Source organism: Priapulus caudatus, unplaced genomic scaffold (assembly GCF_000485595.1).
Source record: "Priapulus caudatus unplaced genomic scaffold, Priapulus_caudatus-5.0.1 Scaffold1705, whole genome shotgun sequence".
Classification (NCBI taxonomy): Eukaryota; Metazoa; Priapulida; class Priapulimorpha; order Priapulimorphida; family Priapulidae; genus Priapulus; species Priapulus caudatus.
In genome coordinates this window covers 1-11,581 of record NW_014578766.1, presented here as the reverse complement: position 1 = coordinate 11,581, position 11,581 = coordinate 1, and the positions used below count along the sequence as shown (strand labels likewise).

Below are 11,581 nucleotides of genomic sequence, written 5' to 3'. Positions count from 1 at the left end.
CAGAAAATTTTGAAATATTTAAGCCATTTTGGGCCAATATTTGAGCCGTTTTGGGGGGGGGGGGGGGCCCCCCCCCCCCCCCCCCCCCCCGCCCCCCCCTGGCTACGCGCCTGTTTTCCGGGACATCTAGAAATCCGTCTGCACATGCCTCGGCGACATGTCGTTCATTCTTGTGCTTCGTATTCTCGTTCTTGTGTTACTCATTCTTGTACGTATTCGTGTTACGTAGAACGAGACAGCTAGCAGGCGCGACAGATGCACGCCTTTACGTGGGTAGGGGGTCGAACCGTAAGTAGATATTAACCTCGGGCTGGGGGTAATGGCGTGAATCACGCGGCAACGCAGCAAACACTGCGTGTACGGGGGAGTGTTGCTGTTGACCGCAATCTGATTTGTCGTTGTGGTCGCGCAAGTTTCTTCCACCAATAACATCGGCAAACGCGAGAGCGGGGAAAATTTAGTTTGTTCGCCTGAGTTACGGGGAATGTCGGCGAATTCAGTTGTCACCGAACGCCGTTAGCCATCCCCGACTTTGACACAGCGTTGCGGAACTGTGGATTCGCCGAACTGCCGCCGAATGAGGATGTGACCCATATTTAGTGTGCACACATGACTGCATGCGAGGGAACAGTATGAGACGTGTTTTTTACCCACATAACGCCAGCAAAGTATAGGTGATACATGGCGAGCGTACAGTGTACGGGTGATTTTTAACCCCATACTTAATATTAAAATATCGATCTCTCGAGTCAGGCGCATGTTCCCGACGTTCCTCTTGCGTCCATGCGTGATTCGAATACACTTCCCCTCAAAATGGTGGGTTGTGAGTCTGAGTCTACTCCAAGGTCTTCCATTTATTAAGATTCTATGTTCTATATTCAGAATAGGAGTGTATGCGGAGAATGTCCTATATCATAATTATTGTTGTCAGTGCATCCGATGAGTGCACCTTGGGGGTGGAGGGAGAGGCTGTGCGTGTATGCGACACGGAGCAAACACCGCACCTATTTCATCTGAATGGCGGTCCTCGTGCAAGGACTGCCGTTGCGGATCTTGTACGGAGTCTCCGCCAGTTTGCGTGTTGGCCTCACGAAAGCACGTATTGAGCGGAAATGTTGTAAATGACGTCATCCCACCCGTCGTGTGCATCCTGCTTCTGGTGGATATGAAAATCTCATTAGGCATTTTGAACGCATAATGAATATTTATTAGGAACGCATTTCTACATATTATTCGTAGATATGATTAAATCATTTTTTTATTAATTTCGTATTTTTCGTGTAATATTATTCGTGTATATAGTTAGAAGCGATTTCTTAGACATAATTCGAAGCCTAATAAATACAAATTCATATTTACACAAGCAATAAAGAACAGCACAAATTGTAAGATTTCGTAGTACTTTGCTTTACGTCGTTGAATGTTCATGCAGTAATGCGTTCTTAACCCCATTGGTTCTCTCCTATATATGATTATAATGTTTTAATCCGTCTCCATACATATTTATAGAGATAGTGTTGTTCATCTCACGTGACCTTGTAATACGTGGAGCTGCAAAACATCATATTATAGACGGACGCACGCACAGACACACTTGCACGCACGTACGAACGCAAACACGGAATAATAGATGTACTGTTTTGCGTAGCGTAACCGTGGTTGTTCCGTGAAAACAACGCAGTCTGTAGTGAAACACTGAAGGCTAACAGATCGCTGATATATCTCCATCCCGCACAGTCTGTTACGTGGAAACATATAACATGGACGGACAGACGCATGCGCATACACACTCACGCGCGAACGAGCAAATAAACGAACGCAAGTACACACACGCGAACGCACGCACGCAGACGCGCGCGCGCACACACACAATTCCTGCGCGTTCATCACTTTAATAGCATCCAAGACACAGGTAAGGAACCTAGTTCGCTTCAGGCGTGTCTACAACAAACATTTATCCTGACAACGATACTAATTAGCAAGGCCGACATCTGACGTCTGTGGAATATAAGTTGACCTAGTGCAACGATTCTGCGAACCAAGTCGACGAAAACAGGGAAGTTCGTAGAAGCACAGTTTCTCATGTTGCCCCCGTACCTACGCGTAGCAATAACAAAATAGTTGTTACATTATTCGATAATACATGTCACCCGGCTAGTAGAGGTTAGGCGTCCTTGTGCGTGCTTCCTGACTCTCTGTGATGTGACACATTGAGAGTGTTGTTTTGACTATTCATCAAGTTGTGCCGTCGTGCCTACTAGGAACTATAAAATCAATCATTAGCCGTTATACGAGAGCATTAGTCTATCTAAAAAGATCGTTTAAAGAAAATTAGCATAATCCGTATGTCAATCAGTGTCCATGCTGTAGGCGCTTTCTTACAATAGGTTTCTGTCGGGTGTACGGTGAGAAAGATACCTAACAACCACAATATGAGACGCCATGTCAAGTGCTGGTGGGGACAGAGTCGTGGACAAACACTCGGTGCAAATTGCCAAGATATTCCGCGCGTAATCGAAACCACGATAATGAGATTGGTGGGTTTTCAGATCCAGCGCGCATTCTGCTACAGATCGTAAGATCTATCTAAATTATTCCGATATGAAGACTTGTGACACGCGTGTGAGAGTATGAATTCGATCACGCTTGCACGCACATCGTGTGCGGCGTGGATGGCGGTTATTACTTTATTCAGATTGCAATCTTGAAGTCGGACGTTGTATCTGACTTTACATCAGAAGCTTCGCCATGTCATTCAGTGGTCCGCTCTACCGAGCGCCGTACTATCTCATTATGTGCGCCCCCTAGACAAAGCCTTCTCTCCTCGCTGTCGCTTGCATTCTCGCCAGTCGCCATCTCTTCCATCTTCGCTAATTGTCCTTTGCTTGCTTGATCCCGCACGGATGCTCCACGCATTCTGATATGCCTCTGCGTCTTCGTTTCCGCTCTCGCAGCGGGTCATTCGACGGCGGAGGAGACAAGCACAAGGCTGCAGATGGCACATGCGAGAGAGAGAGCAGATTACTGGGAAGAATCAACAGTGGCCGCACATCTACATAACAATCCGTGTAATCGCGACGAACTCTATACTTGTATACTCTATACTCTAGGCCTGTATCGATACACCCACTCCGCCACTGTCCCGCGCTTCCCCACCCGTTTCTCTCCCGTCTTTCACGCGCTTAGGCCAATCGCTTTCTCTTCCTCTGTCTCTCTCTCTCCCTCTGCTTCCCCTTTTCTCTCTCGCTTTAGCTCACGCACATGCACACGCACACGCACAAGCACACGCACACGCACACGCACACGCACACGCACACCACACACACGCACGCACACACACCACACACACACCGCGCACGCACGCATGCACGCACGCACGCACGCGCATGCACACGCACACACGCACAATTGTCACACGCACTCGGGCGCTCTTTCTCTCTCTCTCTCTCTCTCTCTCTCTGTCTGCGTGTGTATCTATCCACCTAACTCTCCTCCTCTCGCTTCTCTCCTTCACTCCCCTCTCCCCCTCCTATATGCGGGGGGGGGGCGCATGGACATGCTGACTCGCGTTTGTCCCTACGAATCTTTTCACTACCAACGACTAGCTCTTAATCGCGCGCTATTATTGAGTTGGCTCCTGTAACCATGGAAACTGCACAAAGCAGTATCAATCCCTCCTCACCCCTCACCATACAGACAGACACACGCACGGAGGCGCGCACGTGAACTGAAAGAGTAAGTAGAGAGCAGAGAAGGAGCGACGGAGCTGTGCGTGAGCTGTACTCTACGGATGATAGCGCGAAAAGAGAAATGAGAGGGAGAGGAATACCGTACGCGCGTGTATGGGTGAGAAAGTATGAGTGAGTGTGAGTGTGAATTAGAAAAGATGGAGAAATAGTGCATGCGTGTGTGTGCGCGCGCGTGTGTGAGAGATAGGTAGGGAAGGTGACAGAGATAGAAAGGATGAAACGAAGAAGAGAGAAAAAGCGAGCGAGCGAGAGAGAGAGAGAGAGAGAGAGAGAGAGAGAGAGGGAGAGGGGGGGGGAGAGAGAGGGAAAGAGAGAGAGAGGTGGGTGAAGAAAGAGAGAGAGGTTTTAAATTTACGTATTGCATTTATATACTTACCTCTTCCAGGCCACTGCATGTCCTGATATTCGTCAGCGCATTTCGTGTTATCGCGGTTTCCGGTGTTTGCTTGCCTGCTATCATGCGTTCAATGCGAATTCAAAAAAACTATAAAGTACAGTGGCTCCCTAGAAATCAACGGACATAATATAGGGTGTGCTGAATTGAAGTGAACCGGAAGATGTATGACCAAGGAACACCGTCTTTCCGACCCATACAGTGTGCTGAATTTGGCATTTTAGCAAAGTTTCTTTATAGCAGACTTGCGAAAATAATGAAATAAGAGCCGTATAGTGTCATGAAAAGAATAATAAAATTTTACATCCTACATAATGGATGCGCGTGAAACGTGTATGTACTTAATAAGAGCGGAAATATAAAACTTGTGTTGATGCCTGTGGCCGGCGGTCGAAGTTGATTTGACTATGATTGAATTCGCAATGGCGTCATATCAGCTTATATTGTAATAGCGTTTAACAAATTTAATCAGGTATACACAATACGAGATTGCTCGCGTCGCATTAGTGAGTAAAATTATGCGTTTTGAATAATAATCACGATGCACCAGCTACATACAGTTTCTAGACGAACACTGACATTTTATATAATTTTGACGTATAGGAGAAACTCGAGTGCAAATTAAATGCCCGCTAACGAACCCAACAAGCTGACGCCAGTATTATTAAGAGCTCTAATAGGCTATTTTACTCGAATTTCTGAAGCGTTCTCCGTTGTTGTCTCGCGATAAACCTTCTGTAGCACCAAAAATCGATTTAAACCAAAAAAAGTCTGCCGATAATGAATTCGCCTGCAATATAATCCAAGCGGTTTTGATTGGATGCAAATACTGGCGCCGAAGAACGGAAACGCGATGGCTGTAACAGCTTGCAAGATTGTATATGCGAATAATGTGGAAATAAATGTAAAATATGGCATCGGGAGAGTATAATCTTTGTGCTAGTGAAAGAGGCTATTCGACTGAATATAAAGCAGTATTATATAAAGCAGGTTTTTGCAGTCATTATAGCAGTCAGTAACGCATATTCCTTGAGTGCATATTACAATCAAGAGCGTATTACGAAGGCCTTCTTTATACGCTCTTGTTACAATGCAAATAAGAAGCTGAATTATTGCCCTTAGACATGCCCGCATGCAGCTATTGTGTGGCTGCCTCTATAGCGGAACGTTGCGGATTGATGGGCGTACGCTTAATAATATAGTATGTTTGTATTTTACAGGCGACGTCATTTTGGCAATTAACGGAACGAACCTGGAAGACGCGACGCATGCGCAGCTCGTCGAATTCATACACGGCTGCGGAGAATTCATTAGGTATAGTAATGACAGCTGAGAAACTCGTAGCCAATAATATGTTGCACTTTAGGTATTCTATGGTATGGATATCTGCACACATATATTTGCAGTTCCATCACAGTTTTGCGTTTTTTCCACACGATGTTTACCCTTCTAAAAAGGGTCACCGAACAGGAAGGTTTACATTGACTGCAGTAATGACGCTGGTATTAAAACCAACGAGTGTAGAAGCTGTAAAATGCCAATTTAAGTATAGGGGTAGCTAGCTGTGGTGGTCCTCAAAAAATGTTGGCCATGGGTACCAAGAGATCAATAGAAACCTGTGTTTTGCCTATGCTGCATTAAATAATAAATGGCGGGTTGATCACTTTCAGAATGGTGGTTCTTTTCGAAGACTGTGTAAGAAAGGTCGAGCTCCACATGCGAACGATTAAACTGAAGGTAACAATCATTACATTGCAGTAAACGCTTAAAAGTTAGCCTGCAGTTAAGACAGGCGAGTCTTGCGGGAGACGTGTATAAATATTTTACTCTCGTCAAACCGCCTTTACACAACCACACATGACATCAGCCTACGTGTAACCTGTCGTTGCATGCCTTTCAGCAAATACTGGCCGAGAAGACTCTAGAGTATGAGCAGCTGTGTCATGAGGAAGCCTCTATCCTCGGAGGTACTTATTGTTTAGTTCGTATGTTTATCTTGTTTAACGACAGAAGAAGATCGATAGAACTTTTGTTAATTTGCAGCAAACCGCTATTACTTCGGTAAAGAAATATCTGAAATTGTAATTATGTACTGTGCAGGATATTTAGTTTCTGCCTGGTTTGAAAAGAATATAACTAATAAGAATAAGGGTTAAAAATTTAGATGTGTTTTGTGCAAAACAGCGTAATTATTCCATATTTCATGGAGGCCAAACTTGTTTCACAAATTGCAAGATTATAATTTAAAAATGCAGGAACATGCCGGTTGTGGAAGATATATTCAAACCATTCGCGTACCTACTATTTCACTACACTTGAGTTTTGTGCCGTCGCGACCATTTAAAGAATTAGTTTCGAAATCATTGTTTAGAAACGCAAAATCTGGAGGGAAAATATGGCGAAATACACTAAGAGTTTATGCTGTTTTAGAATAGGAAATTGGAATTGACGGGAAACCATTACCACTTCAGAACAATATGAGAGCTCTCGTGCCACCGCTGAATCAATGGCGTCGGTGGTGTCCACCGCGGAGAGCTTTGGTTCGGCGTCTCAGTCCGATTCACTGTCCATCGTGATGACGGAGCCACGCTGCGACGAGAGGCTACTCCCGGGCAGCCTCAGCGACTCCCTCATCACTAAGTCCAGCTGCAGTCCCAGCGGCAGCGGCCGCACGAACCACTCGTTCGACTCGTCGCCCGGCAGCGAGCGCAGGTCGACGGCGACGACGGCGACAATGACGAGCAGCGACGACGCGAAGGTGGAGCGGAGTCGCTGCTCGAGCACAGTGTCGCTGTGTCTGTGCACGCCGCGCCGGCTGCGCACGCACGCGTCCTACACGAAGCCGGCCACCGCAGCCGACTCGTGCGACTACAGCGACCTGGAGAGTTCCGGCATGTCCGACACGTCCAGCACTACGGGGTCAGCTTACCCGTCCAGCAGCAGCGGCGGCGGCGGTGGCGTCGGCGGCGGCAGCGTCAGCGGCATGGCCCGCTCGAAGAGTTCCACATCCGTGTCGAGCGGCAGCGACACGGACAGCGTCACGCCGACGGCGACGATACTCCGCCTGGCGGCGCGCGACGGCTCGCGGCTCGCCGGCAGGGTGGCGCCACCATCGACCCGCAGCCTCACGCCGCTGTCGAAGTCGCCGATCGGGATCATCCCGCCGAATCAGCGCGAGATCCGCGAAGCCCTGCAGAACCTGCGACCTTCGACCCCGCGCAGCATGCAGCCATGCAGGGCGATGACGCGCAGCGTCACGAAGGCCGCGTCCGCTCCCAGCAGCGTGCGCGGCCGCCGCCTGCCACCGCCGCGCGCTCACCACAGCGAGCCCGAGATGGACGACTCCGCCGACAGCGACGCCACCTGCCGGGAGCCGGCGGATCGCGAGGCGCGGCGGTGGCGGCCGACGGCAGAGAGTCTCGCTTGCCGCTTCTTCGTCAACTCGGACTCGCGCAGCAGTGTCGGCAGCTTTGACCTGGTGTGCTGCGCTGGCGACGGCAGTGAGGCGTGCGGCGCGGTGGCGGCGTCGCAGCGGTCGCACAGCCACGCGCGAGATCCGCGTGCCGGCGACGACGCGGCGTCCCACAGCGAGCTGACCGACTCCCGCGACGACGACGACGAACTGCCGGACACGCGCGCGATCACGGAGATCGACCGCAAATTCCGTAAGGAGTTTGACAGCGACATCAGAGCGACGAGCACGCCAAAGAGTAAGTGTAACGTGAGACCGCCGACGACAGAGACGACCTCGTCTCTCTGCACGGACGCCAGCTCCGCGTCCGGCGTCGACGATCCGGCGGCGGCGAAGAGAGACTCGTGGGGGAAATTCGTCTCCGAGTACCAGCTGAGCGTCGACTCGAGCTCCGAGCTGTCCTGTCACTACTTGCCGTCGCTCGACGAGGACGTCAGCGCGAACGTTCGCAGTGGTCACGGCGACAGGGACGACGTCGCCTCGTCGTGGTCACGCGCGACGTCGTCCGACTACGTCACCGCGTCCGGGAGCGCGCGCACGCTCACGTCCGGTGTCAGCAGCAGCGGCGGGTCCGCCGTCTCCCGCGTCGCCAGCGAGGAAGACTCGAGGCAGAGCGGTCTGCTCGCCGGCGCCATGCGCACCCCCTACGAGTTTGCGCCTGGCATATACAGACCGGCGGTCGCCTCGCCCGCCGGTCTCGCGTCGCAGAGCGCCGGCGAGCCCGTGGGGCGGCTGAGCCGGCATGCGGCGGCGGCAGCGGCCCACAGCTGGTTGCACCAGGGCAAGCACGGCGCGCGCAGACTGAGTCCGGTGAGCGCGGGCGGCGGCCATCATCACGTTCCCAAAATGCACCACAGCTTCGACGACATGCTAGAGGAGACTCGCGACGAGAGGCCCGTGGGGCGCCCTCTATACCCGACCCGGGGAAGCGACGCACTGAAGAAGTGGCTGGACCAGCAGTTTGACGATGGCAACGTTAATGAGGAGGATGAAGTAACTCACCTCTAGTTGAGTTTGCGTGAGAAAGTGATAGAGTGTGAGTGGAGAGTGATAGAGTGTGGGTGGAGAGTGATAGAGTGTGGGTGGAGAGTGATACAGTGTGGGTGGAGAGTGATACAGTGTGGGTGGTGAGCGATAGAGTGTGAGTTGAGAGCGATAGAGTGTGAGTTGAGAGTGATAGAGTGTGAGTGGAGAGTGTGAGGTTAGTGTGAGTTGAGAGTGATAGAGTGTGAGTGGAGAGTGTGAGGTTAGTGTGAGTGGAGAGTGATAGAGTGCGAGTGGAGGGTGTGAGGTTAGTGTGAGTGGAGAGTGATAGAGTGTGAGTGGAGGGTGCATGTGAGGTTAGTGTGTGAGCGCCATAGCGTCGGTTGTGACTGCGGCACGCGGCTACGTGGGTGACACGCCGGTAGATATGTAATTTACTTAGCGGGAATATGTGTGCGCCTGGTGTTGTTCTGTTCGTTTGACTGCAAGCGAGGGAAGGTTGTGCAGTCCATTAATTAATAGTTTATTCTGTACTTGTGAAATTCTCAGGACCACATTCTGCAGTTTTTTGTGTTCGGGAATACTCTGTGATGACGAATCGGTGTGTAATATTTCCATATTATTATATTGTTGTTATTTTTACCGTTTTATGTAAATTATAATAGGTCGTTTCTCTACATTTATTGTTTTATTAAACCCACGATTACTACCCATAAATATCGTTCTTGACTTTTATACCGACCCTCTCTACAAAATTTTCATTTCACAACATTCCTATCACACTCATGCGCATACACACGCACGCACGCACGCACGCATGCACACACACACAGAGTAATCCGTAAACATAGGCGTACCTATTATGACCAACTCGAGAGTGAAAATTGGTAATACCATTGAACACACAATTCCCTGCTCCTGTTATACGCTTATCGCGGCTGCAGACATATTTTATGTTATATAGCTATTTAAATAGACATTTACAAATCATATACATAGCTATATACACATGCTTATGCTGAGTACATGCATAAATAATAAATTATGCATCTTTTCTATTCATGCACTCGCGCTATTATACAATGGCTACAGAGCCCTGCCTAACTACACAGTCTGTATGTAATGTGCGTTCGTACGAGCGTGAGGGCGCGTGCGTGTGTGCATTTTCGTGTGCGTGCACGTGCTTTACCGTGCCCCTGGCGACGTGGATTAAATCACTTAGGTGCGGCACCACTGTGCAGTGTTTGAAGTCAACCGCACACGTCCGTGTAGTATGCCCTACCCTAACATTACAAGCAAAGAATAACTAACTGCACATAACTCGTATGTATGGTGATGAGCAGACGTGATATATACATCACACAACATTTTGCGCGCACAGACACTCGTATAGAATAAAGCAGTACTCGAAAGATTCTTTTCTGACTTGTACAAGTATATCGTTTGTAGTATTGTGGTTTTTGTAGCTACAACCGTGAAATCTAATATATATTTGAGTTCGTATGTATGTATGTATGTATGTATCTTCCCTATAGGCGGCCAAACCGCCCAAGCGATCTGGATGCAATTTTCACAGGGCCATCTCTTATACCCGGGGAGTGTTCCTAGATAAAAAAAAACCCTGTCAAACCGTCAAACTCGCCGAAAAATCCGTGAAAAACCCGTCAATTCGTGAATCTTCACATAATGTCAGCACTGACTGTACAGTGCTGCCACACAGAGAAAAATCGATTCCCTCACCTCATCCGGCTGCTGGTATTGTGAAACCGAAACCGAGCACCGAGCTAAAACAGAGCACAGCCAGTTCAGAGGTTACGACTGCATTGTTTATCAACAGGCTTTGAAATGAGAAGTGCAACCCATTCGTACATGCGGTTACGTGCCGTACGTGGGGAGCTCAACAGTTCGAGACGCCAGGAATCTTTACATATTTCCACCAGAGAATAACACGAAAAACATTGTTTATCAAGAGGTTTTTGTACCCATATTACTATTATGTTCCAGGGGTTCTAAGTTGGGCTGTGCTGTCATATAAAATGTCATACGTAACAGTTTTTTCCCTATGCTTATTATCTTATTAGACTGATTTCTAAATATTCATATTGTGTGCAATGTTATTGTCGATCTTTTCTGAAGATATCCTAAAAAAATCGAAATCTTGTTTAACAATAAATCCAATATTATTTTTGAAAATTTAGTGTCGAGAACGGTTCAACGAATCGTCTTCTTTCTCTAATAATTTAATGAAACGTCAGAGCTTCCGCGCTTCGCGCGGAAGGGGAGAAACTCCCCCTCCCTGCAACCAACCCCTAGGAACCGCGCGCTCTTTAAGTGATTCGCACCAGGGGCGTAAATCTCGGGGGGATGGGGGATGCGATGCGCATCCCCCCGCTCTTGAAGGAGGGGGGATGGACTGTACACATACCCCACCTGAGATTTTTAAAAAAAGAAAAAAGAAAGAAAGAAGGATGAAGAAGAAAAACGAAAGAAATGTGATTGTTTCAATTTCAGCATAATGCATGAGAAATGAGTTTTTTAAATGTATGTATAACTGTATAGCCTACAGTACAATTCAGTGTTAATCATGGCTATTGCATGGTATGCAATTAAGACAGACTTTCAAGTGGGGCACGGAGGAAGGAGTGACTGCCAGAGGCATATAGTCTCTCAAAAGTACAAGTGCTATGCGGGTGCAGTGGAATCTACACCTAATATATCAAGCTTCTTTGCAGCAGATAGAGAATTGTCTGTCTTGACGCAAAAGTGAGATTTACAGATTATTTAATTGAACACAATGTGCCTTTGAGGGCGGCAGACCATGCAAATGAACTCTTCAAGAAAATGTTTCCAGACTCACAAATAGCCAAAAAGTATGGTTGCAAACATACAAAAACACGTGAAATTGTGAGAAATTGCAATTCTTACCTGTGTTTTAATGGTGTCAGGACAAATACCCCCCGGACAATCACCCCCCGGACAATC

The 11,581-nt window shown here is 48.4% G+C and overlaps 1 protein-coding gene across 1 annotated transcript in view; it reads left to right on the top strand.

Annotated features, from left to right (window-relative positions):
* LOC106817371 overlaps window positions 1–8,623 on the top strand; it is a 22,972-nt gene extending 14,349 nt beyond the window's left edge. The window contains exons 4-7 of the mRNA XM_014822032.1: window positions 5,364–5,457; window positions 5,814–5,880; window positions 6,044–6,110; window positions 6,615–8,623. Of these exons, the coding sequence (XP_014677518.1) occupies window positions 5,364–5,457; window positions 5,814–5,880; window positions 6,044–6,110; window positions 6,615–8,623 (2,237 nt within the window). The remainder of the gene's footprint in view (window positions 1–5,363; window positions 5,458–5,813; window positions 5,881–6,043; window positions 6,111–6,614) is intronic.
* Window positions 8,624–11,581: the final 2,958 nt, after the last annotated feature.